Source organism: Paramormyrops kingsleyae, chromosome 21 (assembly GCF_048594095.1).
Source record: "Paramormyrops kingsleyae isolate MSU_618 chromosome 21, PKINGS_0.4, whole genome shotgun sequence".
Taxonomy (NCBI): Eukaryota; Metazoa; Chordata; class Actinopteri; order Osteoglossiformes; family Mormyridae; genus Paramormyrops; species Paramormyrops kingsleyae.
In genome coordinates, this window is record NC_132817.1 from 10,108,130 (window position 1) to 10,131,724 (window position 23,595).

At 48.0% G+C, this 23,595-nt stretch overlaps 1 protein-coding gene across 2 annotated transcripts in view; it reads right to left on the reverse strand.

Moving 5' to 3' along the window:
* The window catches only part of LOC111847641 (ephrin type-B receptor 1-B), a 119,350-nt gene that overhangs the window by 23,227 nt on the left and 72,528 nt on the right, over positions 1–23,595 (reverse strand). For both annotated transcript variants that reach the window (XM_023819016.2, XM_023819017.2), the window contains exons 4-6: positions 18,112–18,267; positions 5,680–6,015; positions 2,945–3,069 (exon numbers count right to left, since the gene is read on the reverse strand). In XM_023819016.2, the coding sequence (XP_023674784.1) occupies positions 2,945–3,069; positions 5,680–6,015; positions 18,112–18,267 (617 nt within the window). The remainder of the gene's footprint in view (positions 1–2,944; positions 3,070–5,679; positions 6,016–18,111; positions 18,268–23,595) is intronic.

The following is a 23,595-nucleotide window of genomic DNA, read 5'->3' on the forward strand; positions in this document are numbered from 1 at the left end:
CCCGTGACATTCTGTCTCATGTCCTTGATGAATATTGACTTCAGTTCAAGCTGGAGAGGCCTGCAGATCCCCAGACACTATTATATTGCCCTTTTTGACTCTCCATTGATGTTTGTAGAGACAATTCAGCACGACGGTGACATCTTCACTCTCACAGAGTCACAGTTAATCAGCTACATAGTGGTCTGAATCAGGTCTCATCTCTCTCATTTTTAAAACTGACACTAATTATACATCCATTCCTTTCCCATAACAGTCTAGGGTACAAGCCACTGGACATCATGGGAGTGCTGGTCTGAAAAAGGCCTGTGATGGACTGTCCCCTGCCTTGCAGTCTTGGATAAGCACCAAGCCCCCCATGACCCTGTGATTACAGAAGATGGATGGATAGATGGAATAACTGTGACCCACTCTGTGGTTACCTCTTTGCAAGGTACATCGGGATAATATGCAGCTTCTTGTTAAGCTGATACAGTACATTGCTATGGAGATTTGACAGCGAACATACATGAAAAATGATTTCTCTAGTTCTCCACACATGGTGTCCATCCATCCATCTATGCCGCACCTGCTTATATAATACAGGGACACCCTAACCCTAACCCCGGTGACTCTCCCAGGCAGCATCAGGAATCAGGTTCAGGTCGCCCTGGGTGGGATTATTAGCTAATTTAAAAGTCTCAACCACAAATTGGGTTTTTAATTCACAAATTATACAGCTTTCAGACTGACAATTTCAGGTCCCGCTGAACAAATCTGCACAAATCAATAAATTAGGATTTAAGACAGAAAGGTGCTCTTCTGAAAGGGAAGTTTAGGAATATAGGCAGGCCTCCGTGAGGACTCGACAATGGCTGAGCTGGAGCCAGCCTCTAAGCCACCCATTACGGATCAGGACCAGAACCTTCCCAAATTGTCACTGATGGTAACCGGCTGTCATAGACGATAACAGAATAATAAGCCATCAAGGTGCATCTCGGTCTATCCTGACAGCGATCGGCGAGCACTGAGGAGGCCAGCATGACTTATGGGGGGGGGGGGGGATGGCAATGCGACATCTGCTATTTTTATGCTCGGCGGAGGTCTTCAGGGCGATGCATTAAGACCCCCCCCCCCACCCCTAGCCCTCATGAGCTCAGCTCCCTGTGCTGAGAATAATAATGACACCTACGCAACAAGTGGGAAGGCCAGCCGTAACCCCACAGGAAAGAGCACCCTGACTCACATACGTGGGGGGTGGGGGGAGGGCAGGGGGTAACCAATTATCTTAATCATTTAACATATCAGACTGTGCGCTCTTGATTTGGGATGGAATTACACTCATCACACGCGGCTAAGTGCTAAGCCTGAGCTAATGCTCATGCTGAGGGGCCTCATTCATCTCCCCAATAAACAGGCCTCTGTATTTCAATTACTAAGTTGGGTCCCCCCCCCCCCCCCCAAGCCACCACGCTGATGATTTGTAAGATCTCACGATGGGGCTTGATCAGACTGGGTGGGAGAAGGGGGATCTTCTCAAGAGCAGAGAGAGTGGACTATTGGCACATTATATCACAGCCACCCCCTCCCCAAAGATAATAGAGAGGGACATTAATTTGGTGGAGGTGTGTCCCAACATCTATCTACCACGCTGACAGGCGTCGGGACCAGGGGTGAGTCAGGAGGGTGGAGCGGCATGAACGCAGCGGCGGCCCAAATGGCGGAGCAGAAGAGGTGGGGCGGTCCCCCCCCCCCCGCTTCGAAAGCCCCCCCCCCCCCCCGTGGCAGCTGGGCTGCACGACAAGCCAGCCTGCCGCAGCTCAGGGCCAATGTTGGTGTCGGAAGACAAAAAAAGAAAGATGGAGACAAAGGCGCTCCATCTGTGCTCGCTGCGGCACCTCGCTGCGGCGCTGGCTGAGACATCGCACACCTCCCGCCGGCCAGAGATTCCCGGGAGTGCTGAGAACCGGCTAGCGAGGCAGTGAAAGGCGAAGGCCACAGTGACAGGGCTGGGCGTTCTGGCGGGGATCACGCTCAGACATATGAGCGTGCTGTGGTGGGGGGAGCTCATGGCGATGACGCTGGACCCAGAGTACCCCCCCACGGTATCGGGTCCATGTTCGCCGGCAGCCCTGCAGCCATCGTGTGAGTAACTAATGAAGCACGTTGAGTCCACAGCGCACCAAGCCGCGCTGCCGGTCACAGGGCTGCTGGTTACATGCGGCCTCTGTGCATGCTGGTGTTGGGAAGGATGCACGGCGATGTCGCGGTGCTGGGGAAGCCTGCTGAGGCGGCGCTGTCTGGGAAGGCGGAGGTCTATATGAGAAGGCATCGCTGGCCGCCCGTGGTATCGGACGCCTCAACTCCAAACAGACCACCCTGCTTGGGAGGGGGCATCTTCAGTGCCATGACCCATGTGCGGGCCTCTCTGAAGTGAGCATCCCCTCATGGCTACATCAGAGCACGCCCCCTCTAAGGCTGTGTACAATGCCGGTTGTTTCCTGATGATGCCCTTAAACAGACCTCTGCTTTCTGACTGAATCCTTTAAAAGGACTCTTCTGAACACACAATCGTCAGGAAAGATAAGGCCCCATTTGTGCAGTTTAATACTCTTTCAGTTAATGACACCACACCCATAAATACAGGAAGTGCTTGCTGACTCTCTCCAATGGCCACAGAGCCTCAGTCACCAGCAGTTGCTTTGCTGTCTTTCAGACGCTGCACATTGGCAATATTTCGTTTATTTTTCACATATCTGAGACTGGAATGCCAGTGTGTGCTGTTTGTTATCCCTTGAATTATGAAGAAAATAATAACACAGTTATTTACATTTGTGCTACAGTACTTAGTTGAGGATGATGGTTTAATATTTACAGTAACTCTGCTGGCAATGCAGTCTGGCTTTAAGGGGTATTAACGAGATGTACAGGGAACCTCCAGCATATGTGCCCACAGAGATCTTACCTTCTCATAATAGCGCAGCTCATAGTCCAGGATGATACCATTAGGCTGCTCCGGCTGTGGCCATGACAGTGTTATGCTCTTCATGGTGGAGGTGACTTGGTGCATCGTGCGAATCATGGAGGGAGCTGGGTGAGAGGGACAGAGTCAACAGCCAATCAGCTTTGGGGCTCTCAGTTGCAGCCCGCCCCCTTGCACTGCCAGGTGCTCCTCATGTTTTTAACACCTGTCTGTCATCCATGTCCCGCCATTAGCAGCAGACTGATGACACCAGGTCACTGAATGGGTACAGCTGGAGAATGAGTGATACCCTGCTCTAGCCTGCCCTCTGCTGGCCAGTCCCACCTGGTCTTCGGCCGTGAACCACAACCCCCCTCCCCAAGGCCTCTTTGTGCCCCAATTCCCACTCGTCCTGCTGCTGCTCATTTGCATCGCGAGTCCTCTGATCTCACTGCCCCCCATCCCTCCGCTGCTTGCTGCGTTCACACTCTGCCGTGTGGCAACCTGCGCTTCCTGCCAAAGGAACGTCAGACTCTCTCCATCATACGGCCCAAAGCTTGGGGTAAGGAGGAGGACTGGAGGCTTCCTGTCACGCAACCATTTACCTGCCGGTATGATACCCAAACGCTCGCTGTGCTTTCGCGTTCCTCTCCTTCAGGTCAGGACTGAACCATGTTCGACACACAAAGCTACACGAACAAGACCTGACAGATGCTGGAACACACACACAGACACACACACAGACTCACATGCGGGCTTGTCAGGAACACACACATGCACACGCATTCAGAGACTCATACACACATGCAAGCTCGGCAGGAACATACACATACTGAGACTCGCATGCGCGGGTAGGCTCGTCAGGTACACACACAGACTCTCTCTCTCTCTCACACACACACACACACACACACACACACACATACAAAAGGAAGTGTCACGGCATCATCAGAGCAAGGTCAGCCCTGAACCCCATCCCCTGAAAGCCTGTCATTTTGTTCTATTCTACTATATCCTACTATAGGGGCTGGACAGCCTGTCATTTACTTACTCTCCTGGGGGGGGGGGGGGGGAGGGCTGCAGTGTCTGAGCTCAGGTATGATGACGGCATACAGGCAGAGGGACGTTCTGATTAACACATCTCCCCCCAAACTGTATGAATTAAAAGCTCTGAGTGGGTATTCAAGCCCTTCAAAAGAGAGCTAATTTTGACTTTTCCTAAGAAAACAGCAGCTCTCCATCTTTGATATAACCCGCCAGATCTGTCCTGCCTTAGTGTCCCCTGCAGTACTCACAGATAAGCACTCAATGTGCCTCTTTATGTGCCTCCCTGCTTCAGCAGCTCTACTCATTTACAGGGCCAAAATAATGAGGGGGGCACCTTGTAAAACAGGCCTGTTACACTGACGACTGCCTCAAAGAGCCTCACCTCGGGTGAATAAAACAGGCCAGTTATAAAGCCATATGTGAGGGCACTGACGACTGCCTCAAACAGCCTCACCTCGGGTGAATAAAACAGGCCAGTTATAAAGCCATATGTACGGGCACTGACGACTGCCTCAAACTGCCTCACCTCGGGTGAATAAAACAGGCCAGTTATAAAGCCATATGTGAGGGCACTGACGACTGCCTCAAAGAGCCTCACCTCGGGTACATGTTCAGCATTTGATGGCCATACCATGTTACGAGCCAAGAAACTTCCTGACGCTGGGCCATCACTAGATTTAATAACATCAGAAAACCTCTTATTTACTCCTCTCTGTTTATCAGGGACCTCATAATTGGACCTTGTGTTTCTGCGGTATGATGGTCTTCCAAAGCTAAATTAAAAGAGTCTTAGAACAACCGTGGTCAGAGGCAGGTGATCTGAGACCCTAGCCATAACAGCAGGACCTGAGAGATTTTGAGGGGTGGGGGGGTTGGGCACTGATCCGATATAATAAACAGAGACACAGATCCAATGTAATAACACTTCTAAGAGCAGCAAAGACGGCCATGAGGCACCCAGCTTAATAAAACCCCCAAGGCTCTAAGCGCTAAGTCCAAAGACTCACAGTATAAGAAGCCCTCTGCGGATGATAGGTTCTAAAGCAGAATAATTAGGTCAAGCACATCGTCCATCCATCTTCCATAACTGCTCACCCAGCACAGGGCCACTGTAAGATGGAGAATGAGGAGAAGAAGAATAATATGAAGGAGAAGAGAAAGGAGGGCTTGGAGGAAGAGGCGGGGGTGGGTGGAGGAGAAGGAAGAGGAGAAAAAGGAAGAGAAGAAGTAAAAGGAGAAGGAGGAGGACGTGGATGAGGAGAAGGTGAAAGCGAAAGGAGAAGGAAAAAGAAGGAGTAGGAGGAAGAGGATGTAGAGGAGGAGTAGGACATAAAGGAGGAGGAGGAGGAGGAGGAGATTAAGGAGGAGTAGAAGTAGGAGGAGTAAAATAAGATGGGCCCAGAAAGCGCAGGGCAGAAGGTGAGGGACAAGGTGATGGTACACTGTAGGCCTCACACCCTCTCACAGACACACAGCATGGGTTATTTAGCGAGGCCGAGTCACCTGACCATGTGTCTTTGATCTGTGGGGGTCAACCCGAGTACCCTGAGGAAACCTGTATGACACAGGCAGAATATGCACACTCCACAGGCCCAGAGCCGGAAGGAATCAAACCCAGGGCCCCGAGGGCAATAAGCCGCAGCACTGGCCAGCCAGTGTCGGTGCGGAGGGCCGTGGGCGGGGGCACGTACCAGCCTGGTTGGTAGTGATGTCGATGGCTACATGCTGGGGTGGGTAGGGGCTCTTGCTGGTGACGCCATTGACGGCCTGAACCTCGAACGTGTACAGCGTGTGCGCCCACAGGTTGCTGATGAAAACGCGCGTCTCTGTGAGGCCCAGCTGCCGCGGCACAAACTCCACACTGTCATCGCACGGTGAGCACGAGCGGCGGTCCGTGCGACACTTCCTGCACACGATGTTGTAGACCACATCCTCGCGGCCGCCCGTCTCCCGTGGAGGGTGCCATTCCAGCGTCACCGACGTCTCATTGATGACAGAGATGATGTTGCGGGGGCCAGACGGGACACCTGCACACATAATGACAAGAGTCAGGGGTCAAGGACACTGTGCAGTTTTATAAGGGTCCTAAATCCAACTAGCACACTGCTGCTGATGGGTTAGGGTTAGGGTTAGGCTTAGGGACTATGAGGTCATTCAAGCTGGAGTGCTGCTTCGCATTAACGCACACAAGGTGAGAAGAGAGACTAATGACGATACTGCAAACGGGCACAGCATGGACAACCACGCTTAGTTTACTTGTTCCTTATTCCCAATCAAGTTTAATCTTCTCATGCTCGTGAAACCAGAAAAGCCAGAAGCGGCAACAGGCAGCTGCTTCTCGTACAGCAGTGGTTCTCAAACAGGGAGCCGTGTTCCACTAGGGGGCCTCAGCGAGGACCACAGGGGACAAGCAATTTATTTGAAAAGCATAGAAAAAAATAAGACATTGCCACAGCTAGGGCTGGGCGGTAGCCCATATATAAAATTATATATCAAAACATTTTTCAGAATGTGATATAGGATGACAATACTGTTTATATCAATATATTTTAATTGTGCATAAAATTAGGTTTTTCTTAAGGGTTTTTAATTGGAACCAATACTATTCCTTCCTGGTAGTAAACAACATGAGAGGTTTGGTAGTGACATTGCAAAGAATCCCAAAATGCACAACTAAATCAAACCATTCAGTTAGTGTCTCACGGGGAAGCAGATGGAGGGGAAAGGTGAAGAATCATTGTTAATTGGTTCATTTCATTTTAAAACATTGTATCGTAATTTGCAACACTTGTTTCATTTTGTTGAAGGCTAATACCTTAAAATGGGAGTATTTTCATTTATTAACTGCACATTTAATGGTTCTCTGGTGTCATGACCTGCTCATCCAATCCTCCTGTGTGCCATGCCCCCCTCGTTACCTCGTGTTAATTCCTGATTGGTATCACCTGCTGCCTGTTATTCTCTGCTTGTCTTGTGTATTTAGTCCGCGTTCAAGTCTGTTTCCCTAGGTCTGTCATTAACGTGAGTCTGCCGTGTGCTCCCCTTAGTCCTGTCCGCTCTAAATAAACCCGGTTTGATAGTATTCACGGTTATCTTGCCTGATTCCCCGCTCGCCGACACTCGGTCATCACATCTGGATTATTAAACATCCCTCTTCTGATTTGAGAGCAATATCATAAATTGAGGAAAAAAGGAGTGTTGGTGGACATAGTGGAGTGGAAACTTACTTTAGTCATGATCAAAAGAAATTACATTTTTGGCAGTGTAACTAAATTAAATGTTTATGTTAATAAACATTGGCAATTTTTCTCATCATCGCAGTACGCATACAAGAGAAACAATATCATAACCTGAGTAGAGGGGCCAGACATGTTTTCCTAAATACAGGGATCCTTAGAAAAACAAGGTTGAACTCAATGTGTAGAAAAGTCCTACATATCTTCATTGTTTCCAAGTTCCTCTATTTTATTGGTATAACATGGGTTGCATTCTGGAATCCAATTGTACAATGAATTTGACAATCATCTGGTCCAACCCTCTTTCTGGCACCCAATGTTGTAGAAGGCACAGCTTGACCTTATTGAACGCCAGGACATTCCGTGGCATTGGAATGTAACACGGGATTATACTAGCAAAGGCTGTTTTAAGCTCCATCAATGTAGTTTAAGTCTTAAAGTTGGCCATTTTCTTGTTCTGAATTTGTGACCATTATTCAAATCACTCATAGAGAACAATTTAAAGAATACACCATTATGTGTATGATATTATTTACCAGCTTTAAAGTGGCATTAATGCACGATAATCCCTGAATTTCCCAAAATATCTCACACCCACTATGCTTTTCTCCATCCATCCTTGACTATACTTCTCTTGTGAGCTTGCCCTTCCTCCAACACCATGATAACACAATCCCTACTCCCCGGGTCATTTGGGCCTGTCTGTCATCCCTCACAGCCCTGTTCTTGCTCCAGGCTTTCTCCCATCTTTCTGCCGGCCTTTTTTGGCAGCCTGGCCGTCCATATTGTTCATGTAGAATAAAAGCAACTTCCTGCAGCCAGGGCAGCTTCCTGCCAGAGCCGAGTGTTGGGGCCGATCCACAGGAGCAGCTCCGACAAGGGATTCCGGCAGCGCAGGAGGGAGCGAGGGAGCTCACTCCAGCCCAGGGTCGCACAATCAACCATTGTTCCTCGAACCTTGGTCAAAGTGCGAGGACATTGTGCAGAACAGCGCCCAGGGAACGCGGTCACACTCCGGCTATGTGGCTCTGTGCCATCCAATCCCACAGCCCACCAGGGAAAGGCCCAAACTTGCATCTGCCACTGGAGCACTATAGAGGGTTCCGGGAGCTGGCTAATGAATCCTAGACGCCATGCCGAGGCTTGGGGAAGCCCCGCTGGGCCCCAGGCGGCTTTGGCAGGACAAACTGTACCCAGAAAAAGGTGCTTTTTCGTGCCAGTTGCACTGTTATGGGAGTATGTCGATATATCGACATTGGGGTAAAGAAGGTCGTGCAAACAAGATGCAGCACACACACAAGGCTTCTCCCAAAAAGCTGATAAGTCAAACCTTCACCTCGTTAGAGTCTAAATCTGCATTACAGGGGGGCAGATTGCAGTCAGCGTCTAAAACCCAGCCCAGTGGAACCCTATTTAAAGGCCACACCAACACTGCCTATGGGAGCCCAGCCCTACACCAAACCCTACACCTAACCATAATCCTAACTAGGGATTGGAACGAGTACTCGAGCACTTGAGTACCTAAAAGTGCACTTGCATACTCAAAAGTGTATCTGAGTACTCAACAGAGAAAGCGGAGATATATTAGAATATCTGTACATTGAAATTAATACTCGTCAAGGAAGCATGCAGCTGAATACAGCACGTTTCTTACGCCGTACAATGCATTTTTGATGGGAAAATCACGATGCAGTTACATTGGAGCAGGGTTGCATGTACCAATTTTACTTATTAGGTAAGACATTTGAGGGGGGGGGGGGGGGGGCGGCGTATGGTCCAAGATTCGCAGCATGAAGGATAAGATGGCTATATCCTTCAAAAAGTGTTGGGACAAAACAAAATCAAACATGTCGGAGAGAACAATAGGCCTCATGCAAGAACCACTTGTATAAACAGATTTTATTAATTATATCATCATTAATATGGTGATTAATGACTATATCATTAATATTAATTGGCTATTGATACTATTGCATAACAGAACAATATCAAAATGAACATCTCAAACTATTTAAATCATGCACTAATTAAAGGACCCTTGATTCCTTTTTTGTCTTTAATGCCCTTTTCATGAATGAACACATCCTGACAAATGGTGCCGGTTGCGTACCCTTCTATGGTATTGTTGGGACGCATCATTATGTTAATTTGCGATTTTTGTGGACGTGCTGGTGGCATCAATGATGTTTACACACAGTATGAAACAAAGTAAAAGGGATTTAGGATCATAATATGATAATGTGCTTGCAGGAGTCTCAGGGTGTCACATGCTTAAAATGACGCTGCCACCTTGTTCGTTCTGAGTCACACCACAACCCAAGAGGTCTCAGAATATTTTTGGTGAAACAGACCCACATACAAATAAACGTATTGTGGCAAATGTGGGAGTCATTTTAATAAAGCAGATGATAGTGCTTTTAAAAATGCTGTCTTTATTAATAGCCTCTATTGGTGTAATACTAGCCAACAATTTACACAACACTCACAGTTAGATGTTAACAAAACACATGCATTCCACAGCAAACATTATACGGTTACAAAACATACTATTAACAAAAAAACATCAATACACATATTGATCTAGTTAGTGTGGTGCGATGCAAAGCATGCTGGTCTGCATAATTAATCCTGCTGACCAACCCCAAGGCGTACCATTTATGTCAGCCAATCGAGGACAGTGGGTGGGTTCAGAGCAAATGAACAAGTTCACCTCAGGGACCCTGCATAGGCAGTGCGCTGAAACGCTCTTATGATGTTGTATTGCTAAAACGACACTGATTCTGCCGATTTTGTTTAAAGTATATGACCACCTTAACTGCGTCATCTAAACCCCCAACTCTCTCTTTGGCACCGAAATCACTGACTCAGCAGAACGGCGAAAAATCAGATGTGACTCTGGCAATTAACGAGCCGCTCCAGCTGCCCCCTGACTAATTTAATCTGCCGTTGGATTTAATTAGCCCTCGGCAAGAATTACTGCCTCTCCTCTACGATTGGCTGGCGGAAAATGTGAGCAGTTTCCGGCTAACGTGCATCCGACATCATTTACTCCTTATTAGCCACACCAGACGTTCTAAGAGGTTCCCGCTTCGGAATAAAAAAGCGGCGCGTGTCCCTAATGTATCACAGGCATATTGTCTCATCTCCACCACTGATGGCTTTCAGATGGTTTTCCTTTAGCCGCAAGAATGGTCTCACCAGATGGGGGCGCCAGTGAAACTTGGAGGCAGGTTTTCCTTGACCCACATGAATCCCCCCTCCACAGTAAACCCCAATGTGTGGTCCGACTGCACTCTTGTCTTCCAAAGGCTGAAGATCGGTGTTGGGGGCACAGTGCTGAGTAGGAGCCATTTCCACTTGTATGGCTCTGCCACCACCTGGCATCACTCTGACGACAGCTGTCTGAACAGATGTGACTTACTGAGTTGGTTTCACACATGTTCACAGCTTCTGAATCGTCCCGCCCATATCCCAGGCTTCCTCTGCCCGCATCTGCATCGTCCTATTCGTTTCCCCGGCTTCCTCCACCCCATCCCCATCATCCCACCTGTCTCCCAGGTTTCCTCCACCAGCATCCATCCCTTGCACCACTGAAGTGTCGAAGTCCAACAACTTGGTGGCAGGAATACTTGAAGACTCATGATTCCCGAGGAAATCCATAAGCATGCTGGTAAACCCCCCCCCCAGCGGTCAGGCACCCTACCCCAAAACATCAGGGCGGAAAATTAGCTAAGGCCCGAAGTTATGGATGGTGATTTAGTCAGTGCGGGCGCCCTCAGGGAGCACACAAAGGCCTGATGAGCACACACACGCCCAGCCGAGCGAGAGCAAGGGCAGCCCAGCAAGCTGGGGTATGAAAAAAGGAGCTTAGACCCAAAGCGCAATCAATCGCCTGCCAGTTTGTGCAGTGCAGGGATTAGGCCTGGGAAGGCAATTACACTGGCTTAGGTCTGTTTACCTACACAATACAGAAGAGTCGTCCTCGGTAGGACTGTGGATCACAGGCTGGGCTGAGGACTCCAGTGTGCATTTCCAATGTCTCCTAACAAGCAGCACGGCTCCAGGCTCCAGTTACAGTTTTAGGCCAAATTTTAAAATAATAAAGCAGTATTTGTTGCTTAAAATTAAGAAGAAGCTTTCTGGAAAAAAAAAAAACAAAGACTTCTAAACCACTACTTTTAAATTGAAAATCAAATGAACCAAAAAAGACTAATCAAAGGGAAAAAAAAAAAACTGATTTAGTGTTTTTCTTCTGCTGTAAGGTGTTTGTTGTAGTGTTGGTAGGGGATATAAAAAGCCGCGTATCTAGCTACAAAGCCTGTGGTGTCGTACTGAAAGGGATGTGTCCCATTTATGTTTCATAACATTTATGAAATATATATGTATACTAAATGTAAACAAAAAATAAAATTAAATTTACAAAATTACTAATAATATGAGACAATATAAATTAATGAAAAGTAAACAAAACTATAAAAATAAAATTAAAACTCAAATGAACAAAAAAATAACAATAATAAAAATTAGAACCACAAATATGATCAAATACAGGTACTGTACACCCACTTTTTCCACAGTGGGTGAAGTGAGAAGAAACCAGGCAGCCAGATTCAAATGTTTCACTGCCTCTGATGGGATTTCTCACTCAGAGCACGACGTGCTTTAAAAGTGTCTTCGCTCCATTTAATTTCACTTTTCCTTTCCAGCTACCAGATACAATACAGCATGTTTATATATAAAGTTAAAAATAACCAGGATATAGCGTAAGACATAAAAGAGACATAGACTATTCAGAGCACTAAAGCCTCGGCAGAGTTTTTATAATCTTGTGAGCCCGAGGAAATGAGATTCTCCACACTGGGATTCTGGTGCATGTGGAGGCTGTCTATAGCCATATTCATGAGTTGGGGCTGATCAAGAAGGGGTCTTCTAAAGCTTAAAATGTAACGTTCCAAGATGAAGGCGCCTTCATCATCAAACAGTCCCATGGAAACAAGGAGATCCGAACATAGAGTCTAAGAGTGTGTGGGTGGGACCTGAGGCTGTTAACCAGCCAATTAAAAGGCAGCGATTGAAAAATGAGCCACTCATGCTGCAACTTGACCTTCCCTTTGAAGAGGGAAGGGGGTCCAGTGTCCAAACGATCAGCTGACCCTTGGCTAGAACTGTGGAAGACTCACCAATCTACCTGCCTCTAATCACAGAGATTTCTTGCAGCAAGCTGCTGTAGCTCACCTTGGAGCAGGGCCACCGGGGCGACTAGAGGGAGAGCACAGCTGGCCAACCCTGCAGGCAGCTTCAAAGAGATGGGGGGCGCTCGGCGTGAGAAGGGAGCACGTCGACTCCAATCAGTGCCCATGCAATTAGTCCCACGCTCCGCGAACAAGTAAATAAAAGAAAGAAAGGAACTTTGGCGCCGTTAATGAAGAGCAGGGAAAGTCAGCTGATGCCTCGCAGCTCCTTCCTGAGGGATTTCACACAGTAAACAAACTCCACGGGCCTCCCGCCGCTAACAGTAATTGATTCTGCTTCTCCTGTGCTTTATATAAACACTAATAGGAGCCACTAGTGCACAAGAGAGACTGTCTGATGAAATACATGTGGCTCCCATCCTGAATCTGCCCAGATCAGAACTAAAACCACAGCAGCCTACAGACCAGAGATCCTGACCTGAGAGCCAGGCTGCGTGGGAATAAGCAGCTGGCCTCCCCACCACGGCTTCCCCAGCTCACCTCCCGGCCCCCTGGATCCCATAGAGGGTCGCAAGTGGACAGGATTAGGGCTGAAGGACCACTGCCCTCCAGCGCAAAGAGGAGAATCAAACCCAAGCAACACGGCTTGCTGACCAGAAGGAAAAGCCCTGCATTACAGCATTTCTGCCTGATTCAGGTCGGTTGATAAGATGGGGACACTAGGGACACTATGTACAGCTACCCCATACTTTTTTCCACCTTCTTTCATTTCTTTGTCTTCCCCATTTCCTGGTTTTGAATTATTCTGTATAAATGACACAGGAATGTATCAAACACACCAATATAAGGTGCCTTGGGGCGACTCTGTTGTGAAAGGCGCTATATAAAAATAAACTGAATACTCATGTTACTGCACCATGTAGACATTCCTCGATCATCACCAAAGCCAAAGTAAACAACATAATTCAATTATACCGAACACTACTAATGTGATTACTAAAAGACATATCTCTTCCAGCTACCAGAACGCATAGCCCAGAGGTTTACTATGCAATTAGAGCCATGAAATATTGCCCTGGTGACTTCTAATCCATATCCATAGAAATATATACAGATATGGCACTAGTTGTATACCTGAATTACCTGAATTAACTGAATAAACGAGGGGACTGCATCAACAAGATATGATAGGCCAAGGACAGGTACATAGGAATTCTGTGTTTTCTGCATATCCCGTGTAAGGTACATAGGCATTCTGTGGTTTATGCGTATCCCGTCTACGATGCAGAGATATTCTGTGGGTTCTGCATATCCGTCTAAAATACACAAGAATTCTGTGGGTTCTGCATATCCTGTCTAAGGTACATAGGAATTCTGTGCTTTTTGCATATCCCTTGCAGTCAGAATACAAGGTCAGGCATTTATTCCACATCCCTGAAGCAGTTTTCACAGTTAAGGGTCTTGCGAAATGATCCTACAATTATATGATAATTTTTTTGGGTGCAGGATTCAACCTGGCGACCTTCTGGCCTGGAGCACAGATTCCTAATTCATTGGGCCGCACATCACTCAAGTAACAGAACAGTAATGGAACCCTTTTCTGACTTAAACTCATAAACCCAGGTGCCCAGTTATCAAACAACTAAAGTACAGTTATACTTAAGATCATGCGTAGAACCACCTAGTTGCTATTTTGCCGAGCTGAGTTGAAAGTGAATTTAGAATGGGGGATACTGTTGAGGCCATTTTGATCAGAACTTGACGTTTCATGAGGAACAGGTGAGCCTGAAAATCTTGGATACAGACATTATCTATTAAAGGCAACGTCAAGCATACTCACACATACTGTGACGTGAATGCAGTGGTTTGAGATGCACCTCAGAATAAATAGACTGCAGAGTTCAATCTCAGGCATGAGCAATGCTGTTTTATCATGTACAATCAACTGAGAGCCTTGCAGAGAGGGAATATATTATCAGGGACACCTGGTAATGCATTTCTCCCGAGTACAGTGGTGCCAAAACCAGGCAGTGGTCTACAGGGCAGTGTGAAAAAAGCCATTTGCTCATGTGAGTCATCTTTTACCATACTCTTAACAAACGCACAAACACACGCAGGACATATAGTGGATGAATCCTACTGGCCTGAAGGCTTGTTTTCAATGGTGAAGGGTTCTGGGGCACTGTTCTGATGTAGGGTGCATTTTTATAGCACAGTTTAAGTCCACTCAGTGTCTTTAAAGTCAAGGTAAATATCAAAAAGCATAAAGTAAATGGGAGTGAATATTTCTCGCCTGCTGCGAGTGCCCTGTGGATAGGGATATTATGTGGATGATAATGCCACTATCCTCACAGCAAGAGTGTTCACTGAGTAGTTTGGAGCCCAGGGAAATCGTGTAACTGTAAAGCGTACGTTTGAGCTCCCCAGCCTCCAGATCCCAACCAAACTCCGATCACTACCGACACAGAGACAGCTGGTAGTGAATGAAGAGTGTTGCATCCCTCCAGACGCAAAGAAACGCCCAGAGTACACAGCGTTACTCAGTGCTCTGTTAAGCCACCCTAGGATGGCGGTCCCTTCATTTGGGTAGCTATTAAATGTTATGTTAAGACAGGCTCTGCGACTCTTCCCTGCTTGGAAAATCGATGGAGGAGCAGATATCGAAAGAAGGGGCATGGTTTAGAGTCATAGTACAAGCTCAAAGTTCTGCAAGAAGGGTTCTAAAGTGGGATACTGCATCAAAACATAGAAACTGTGGCATGGCAGTACATATACAGTGACTGCCTGAGTGTTAGAAGGACATGTATGAATAAGACCATCCATCCACTCATCAACCACATGTCTTGCTCAGGATCACAAGGAGCCTGAAGTCCATCCCACGGAGCAAAGGGCGCAGGATGAGGATCCACCCTAGAGAGGATGCCAGTAGAAAGGATCTACTGCGAGACACATGCACAACTGGTAATTTAGAAATACAAGTTATCCTGACTGCATGTCTTTGGAGTGAGGAAAAACCCCGTGTCAAATGAGAAGTGCAGCAAACCCCACAGGCATAGAGTACAGGTGAGGCAACAGCGCCACCTATGGGGTCCCTGTGCCGCCCATGAGGAGCTTCCTAAAAAGGCAATGTTTACCAACACAGACTCTTTTGGCTGTGACTGCCTGACTGGCAGCACCAGTCCTCGACAAACACTGTCTGCTGGTTTTTCTCGTACCTCAGCTCTTAATTGCTATTCTGAAGTAATTATTCCAATAGCGAGTCAAGGCACCTGGCGTTTCTGTTGCAAATCAGGCCCTAATTAAAGTGAATTCTGAAAGGCACACATCTCAAAGTCTGGAGTTGCCAACCCTAGACCTAGAATAATAACAACAGTTAATAATGGCACTTCTACATATTAATCTTGGTACAGTTTGTGAAATGCTATTAAAATACACCTGCGTGAAGAAGCACTCCATGTAAGAGGCCAAATTGTGAAAACCTGCAGTGCCTTTCTGCACCAGACAGGCTAAACACACAAGCAGCCCTGTGTGGTGATTACAGGCCTTCAGTTTGGCTCCGCCAGTCGTTACTGAATAGGTCAGAAGGGTTCTGTGGCAGCTCTGTGTATATCTGTGCCCTTCTGGGTGGCCTACATACCAGGCCCTGGGATAATGGGGGGCAGGTGAAGAAGGAGGCACACAGGAACCTGCAGAGCTTTGGGGCTGGATTGCCTTGCACCCATACAGCCCCCCTCCCCCCCCGCCCCCTACACACATAGGTAGACGGCCAGCACCCTCGAGGGATACTGGACACCAACGTGCAGCGCCATGGTTCATGTCGCACAAGCGATCCTGTAGTGACACCCCCACTGCAGAATGACTCCAGTCAAATACATAATGATTCAAATGGTATGTGCTGTGACAGAAAAGCAGCACCAAAGCGTCCATCCATCTACACATTCATCTGCCACAAAGTTCTGTTGCACACGGTCAATGACAGTAAAGATATTCTATTTTGTTATGTTCTATTCCATTACTGCTAATCCGGTGCAGAGACGCGCTGATCCTCAAGCTACTCCCAGGACGCGCAGGCAGGGCACAAAATGGAGGTGAAATCATCAGAAAACACACACTATGGGAAATTCAAAGACACCACGCACCCTAAGCACATATTCAGAGGGCAAAATAATGATCCTGTGAGTGGCATCTTCATCTCATACCTACAAGGTTGTGGGTTTGAATCCCAGCCCAGTGTGTGTGAGGTCTGCACATTCTCCCAGCTTTGTGTTGGTTTCTTCATGCTGTTTGATAAAATGGCACCTCTAAATGGTGTATCTCTGTTTATGTGCCCTGTGACTGACTGGCATCCCATAAACGGTGCCCCCTGTCTTGGGTAGGGTCCAGCCCCACCCAAACACGTGAAAACTCCACACACACACATGATGTGAACAGGAATCGAACCCCCAACCCTGGGGGTACGAGGCTACAATAATACCCACTGTGCCCCTTTGCCCCCATCCCTCAAGCAGCTCAATAAATATAAAATTGCTATGATGGTATTTCATGCCAGCTGGGTTAAACAGATCGATCGCCAACTAAAGAAGGCCTGCTCTCCATCATGCATACACCTACCCTTGCCTTCTGGATGAGGGAAGGCCTGCTCTCTATCATGCATACACCTGCCCTTGTCTTTCGCATGAGGGAAGGCCTGCTCTCAGTCCTCCCAGAGTTTGCTGTGCTACATATGGAGTCTCTATTCAGGATGCAGTGATGTTGGGTTTTATGCCAATCAGCCTCATAATAAATGAGTTGTCCCCAGGCCATTGCCACCGACTTATCTTTCTGAGACGTCTATTAATTTAAGTGAAAGCCCTTCGATAAATGTATTACAGGTTCATGTGTGCTTATGAACAGTTCGTATACTGCACCCCTGAAACAAAATAACATAAAATACCCATTTAACGTAATCAGTGAGCTTAACCAAAGCAGTTGTCCTGTTAGTTAATTACTGAATGAATGTAAATTACATTTGGGAACTTCAGAAGTAATTAAGTGTTTATATATGAAGGGACACAAACAAACAGACTAATGAAAGAGTGTTTATGTCAGTGCCACCCGATTAGATCAGAGGGGCGATTATGGCCCAGATTATGGAGACGGTAACAGATGAGCAGTGAAATATATCTGAAAAAGCTTTAAAAAAGCATAACTGGAAACGAGATAGTGAACAAGCTTGTGACAGGTGGCATCAACTTGACTACACTGTTACGTTTTGGGGGACTAATTATGATTGGCTGTTAACACTGATGGGGCGGGACGAAATACTGACATATTATACAGGCCCAATAAAAGCCCGGAAAAACGATAACCCTAAATTATTTTGGTCTTAGGAACCAATCAAATGGGCAGTAAAAATCAACAGACATGGCTTGGGAGGGCACTAACTGACTGGGCCTTGAAGTACATCATTATTATTGTTACACAAACAATCCTAAATAGTATTTCTTGCAAAGATTTAAGGATGCTTCAAATCACAGTCAGAAATCCATTAACAGCCCAAGTGATGGCTAATTACACGCAAGCTTGGCTGAAACGCCAAGCAAAAGCATGGGGGTGTAAAGCGTGGGGGGGGGCTGGGGGTGTCGGGGGTGGGATGTGTTGGGTTCTGCATGTAGAGAGAATAGAAAGGGCGGGGTGGGCGTGGGGGCTTGCTCACTGGTACACGCGGCATCTGGCTGGTCAGAGTCGCCCCGATAATAGCCATTGCGACAGGCGCAGGACACGGCGGCCTCCGTGGTGGATCGGCTGTTGGGGGGGCACTGCAGACACAGCCCCAGGCCCTGGCTCGACTTGAAGGTCCCGGGGGGGCAGGCTGCAAGAGAAGAGTGGAACAAGAAGCACAATGCCGATATTTAGTCCCTGAGGTCAGCGGGTCCTGTTAGCTTAGCGCTGCACATCAGTTCAGCGGAGCCAGAGTGACTGCCTGACACCCAGGAAGCGACCTTAAACCGAGAGGCCACAGCTCTGCTGCACAGAGAAAACTCTGTCGGAAAGGAAACACCCAAAGGGCCTCCAGAATCGCACACGGGACAAAATTATACGATTACGATGAATCCAACAGATTCATCGATCTGCACCGAATTATGTCCCTCTTTAAACGTCCGATTCATCTTCCTTGGTACAAGGTATATCACAGGCCATCGCTCTGCTACATCTCCAGCGATACCTAAACGAAACATTTCCGTCTCTCGCTCCGCACGACGCAATTTACAATCGATCCTCTGTGTGATATATGCTCCACGCCCAGGCGACGGAAATGTTCGCTCTTCGAGAGCTATAGGCCCCGGCAGGCCGGAGTCTATAAATCCAGCAGGAGGGGCCACCCAGCGCTTCCAGTACACATCCATCTCGCAGACTCACAGCCCATAATGACTCTGACTGGAGCATAATGCGACCCGTCGTCTCAGTCAGGGAAAAAAAATACACAACAAGAATCCCGAGCTGCAGTCTTGTTTGACGTCGCAGTGTGTCTCCCGCCTGCGGAGTGATATACATAATCTCTGGTGATTTTCACCATTTATACACACCGTACTCTATAACCATCTCGTAGCCAGGTTACCAGAGGTCCACTCCATCTCAGCCTTTCAGCTGAATATCTGGAGCCGTAATGTCTGCAGGGCCGGGGACAGAGATGGAATTACTGTGCCTTAGTGTCAGCTGTCTTTTAATGACATTTTTTCAGCACCGTGCTAGAAAGTAAAAGATGGACTCCGAGGTATGTGGCCAGTGGCTGTTTCACTGTGGCCAATTTCAGGGAGTATTAGACGACTTCCAAATGTGGCTCAAAACTCAGCAAGGCTTTTAGACACTGTCGCTGGGTCCCTTAAAAAGCACATTGATATTACAAGGCCAAATCAGACAGAACCACCACAGTCTAAGGAGAGGGATGCAAGACTGGCCTGTAACACTCTATACACAATATACTTCAGATATCAAGGGCCTAATGTTTTATCTCTAGATAGAGTGCAGACAGCTTTGCATTTAATAGAAAATGATCAACAGGTATGCAAACACATTTACGCAGGTGGCAAGTCAAGTTTGGGTTCTCTGTTGTGTTTTATAGTCGGTCTGACTTTTTGGTCATTATCTAATAATTAGGGAAGCTGTACATTCAACATTCTGTGCTTGCTGGGATAGGCCCCAGTCTGTACTGGGCACGTGTTAGAGAAAAGCGATGGCTGGATGGATGAATGCGTTTTCATATCACCATCAGAAGGAAGTCATTGCACAGTGATGTTAAAAAAAACAAAAGACACGCTGAGAGTTGCCCCGGTTCTTCTGGGCCTGGAGTTCATCGCGCGGTGAGGAGCCGCGGTCGTCTTCGCCTCACAGCAACCGGCAGGCGTCTGAAACTTTGTCCATTCATTAAGGTTTTCACACAGAAAGGCCGGACATCGCTATTCATCTGGGAGACAACATCAAAAGCAGAGTGCAGCCTTCATTTTCCAACCGGGATTTAGAATAGTTCTAGTTTTAACCCATTATTAAGCAGAAATATACAAATATACAATCTGAAATCTACAGAAAGTCAGCTTGAGTGTCCTTCAGCTGAAATTACCAAAAAGAGATTGGCCCGATGCTCCATCAGGGGGAACAATGTATGCCTTCCCATCATGCCGCCCTACAGCGCATCTCACTCTGTGCTCTCTGCTCATCCACAAGATAGCAGGCAGACTGCGCTCATGCTAGCAGCAGAATGAACCTGTCAACATGTCTCAGCTTCTAATTTCTCAAACAAAACAGCAGCACTATTTCATTTGTGCACGGCTTGAAAGCGAGTGCTCTTTATTAGTGAGCTGAGCTCGCCCCCCCATCCCACAGCCAAGAGAGGCTCCGCCCATGCACCCCCAAACATATACTCTGCACACTCCATGCACACCCCACACAAACATCCTGCACATCCCACACACTCACACGCAAACACCCCAAATACATACCCTGTACACCCACACTCCACAGGACTCGTGTGGCGTGAGCAAAGGCAAACTAACCAGAGTAGGGTGGTTACAAAGTGGGGCAGGAGGGCAGGGAGACTCTATAGGGCAGGAGGGCAGGGGATAAGTGAAGAAGTTTCCAAGCGTGACGCAAGAGACTCCGAGGTCACTGGAGGGATTCTCATGGGGAACAGAGACTGAGTGACTGGTTAGGGTTAGGGTTAGGGTTAGGCTTAGGGTTAGGGCTGAATGTGGGGGAAGCAGCAGTGATGGAGGGAGAAGCCAAAGCTCAAAGACAGGCTGTTATTGCAGGGGAAAATAATGTAATAATGTAAGTAAGAGTCAGGGGTCCTTTATATGGAAGCAGTAACTAAGTCGGGGAACATCCAGGTTCAGCTAAACACCGATAACAAATCAACCTGCCAGTCCTACAGATTTAGCCTTTAAAGTCCATTCAGATAAACTTCTTCTCCATCCATTATTCCACAACAGCAGCAGAATGGGCTGAATTTGCCAGCCACCCGGTGTATGTTCTGCTTGTCTTTCTGCAAAGCGGGATGATCGCGACTCCCTTAACCGGGGGCCAGCAGGAAGGTGGTGATCGACTGCAGAGGAGATTCGTCATTATGGAAACCCTGAGCTGTCTCTGGCCCGCTGGCTGGCTCACAGCACATATACATGTGTACATAGCGCCAGAAACCCCCCTGCAGGCATTCATATTAATCACACCCACTCCAGGACAGAGTGGGCCAGCTCAGGTACACTCCCCGTCTGCCTGGCCCCCTGCTGGTGCTGTACTGACCTCCACCCTGGCCCTACCCATGCTTGGCCCCTGAGAACCGCTGTCAGTGACAGACAAACAGAATGTGATGGAGCTAGACAGGTCGCATCCCCCCCGTTAAGCTGCATCCACTTGGTATCTTCCGATGTACTAATAATCTCAGATGAACAGTTGCAACACAGACAGTAGAATGGGGAGCAGAGACATAGAAATTGCACCTTGTTTCCTCTGCATATATGCATACTACCTCTGTTTTAATGGAATGATCAAGGAAGCAAAACCAGTAACTTTGCATCTGTGACAAGCGGAAGCCAGCAAGAGACTTAATTCAAAGCAGAAATGGCCTTCAGGGGCAGACTGACTATTATAAAGCTGCCAGCAAAGCCCAGTGTGGAGCCTCGGACAGGGAGACAGCAGTGGAGTCAGAGCAAGTGCTGTGGACCTTTCCGGTCTTTGACATCTGCTGGGATTCCAGATCCTTCGACTTGGTGATGTAAGGAGCAGGGGAGGGACCAGAGAGACAAACAGTCATCAAGTGGCCCCTGTCATAAGGAATCGCCCCCGGCTCAGAGCCCATCAGTCAGCTCTGTAAGGCCCCGGGCGCCCCCTAATGGTAGCGGACAGCGGCAACATGAGCAGCAGCACTTAGCAGGCCTGATCCATGCCGGCTGGATTCGTTAGCACCAGGAGCTCCTCCGGGGCAAATGGCCGCCTGCACAGCAAGCTCCTCATCCGGAGCTGCCATCTGGGGTCACTGAGTGGACCTCCTCCCACAAAAACAGCCGCCATTAGCACAGTAAACCATCTCCGACGTCACCACAGGACGGCTCCCAGGGAGAATCGTCACAGTTACTGCAAAAACATCAAGAGCAACTGTAATGGTGAGGACCTCCTGTGGCTGACTTGAGTGGCTCTCCGAGCAGCTACGGCTTGTTAAGTGTAAAGACGGACTGTGAAAGGTGAATGATTAATATTTACTGCTCCTGTCCGTCTGCATGACATGATATAAACCATGACGTCTCCCCCATTTAACATCAGTCCAGTCGATACAGCGAGGACACCCACTACCGTGCCCCACCTCCAAAGTTCAGCACCTCCAGAAGGCTGTGAATCTCACAGCAGCTGAACTCAGCAGGAATCACGACTAGCTTAGCTGAGGGGGGGGGGGGGGGGGGCTCAACTGTATGGTCGGCCTTCATTGGCTGACAGAGGGGCTGGTTCCTTGCTGGGTGGTGGGGGTCTGAAGGATGCTAATTGACCACCAACTCTTCTCAGTTGCTAGCAGCTGCCAGTGGGAGACCCAGGGAACCCTCCAGAAAATTAGCTCTATGACCCGGGAAAGACAAGCGAGTGGAACTTAATTAGATGCATCTAAGGACAAAAAATAACTCCTTAGCACTAGCCTGAAGTGGCTGGTTTGGTGGTGTGGCGGCTCCTGTTTACCCAGGCCCATATTGCTGCTGGTGGTGTCTCACGGTGAGATATGGGGACAGCTGGCTGCTGGCACTGGAGGCCTTTGGAGCGCTGCCTTGCTTCAACGGCAGCCAGATGGTGAGAGGCAGCTCCCGCTCTCCCGCTCTCCCGCTCGCCTGCCTGCCCGCTCCCTTGTTCACGCCACCATCCACCCTGCCTCGCGCTCCTCACCGCTTCAGCCTCCCTCGGAGAGGCAGCGGAGCCCCCGCAAAGGCCCAGAGAATCAGCATCAGCAAGATTTGGCTCACCACCGTGGTATGATTTCTACACGGGTCCCTGTCAGCATAGCCATGCTGTGGCTACATTCTGCTTCACGAGGAAACAGGATTGGGCAGTTTCAGAGAGCGGGTACGACAGGGAGGGGGGTGAACGGGGTGAGAGAGAGAGCGGGTACGACAGGGAGGGGGGTGAACGGGGTGAGAGAGAGAGCGGGTATGACAGGAGGTGGGAGCTCCTTTTGGTATTATGACCTACTGTACTTTACGTTAGGCTAATCGTTTTATAGGAATAAGCTACAAACGCTTCTGGATTTGTACTAGTTTCTGTTCCTCATAGATCTCACATAGAATATTGCCTGGACAGACAAGGACTGCCCAGGTACAGTGGACACCGTTTAAGAAACGAGGGCGCCCCCTTCAGCTTTCGGGTAGGTACCGTGTTACTCCACAAGCCTTCAGGTTCCTTTCGCCAGTGTCTCACCTGGGATTATAACCCCAAAGTTGTTTATTTGAATCTTGATTTTTTTTCCCTTAGCTTTAATAACATTTTTATTGTTAATAAATTAAACAGTATACTGTAATGATGATATTGTCATACAGCAAGGGTTCAATATTGCAGTAGCTCTCCATAATAATGATGATAACAATAGCTGCAATGCAAATTTACCAAAAGAGTATCTGCTTCAATTTAAATAAATTAAAGTCCAGCAATCCATTTTCCATCCACTTCTCTG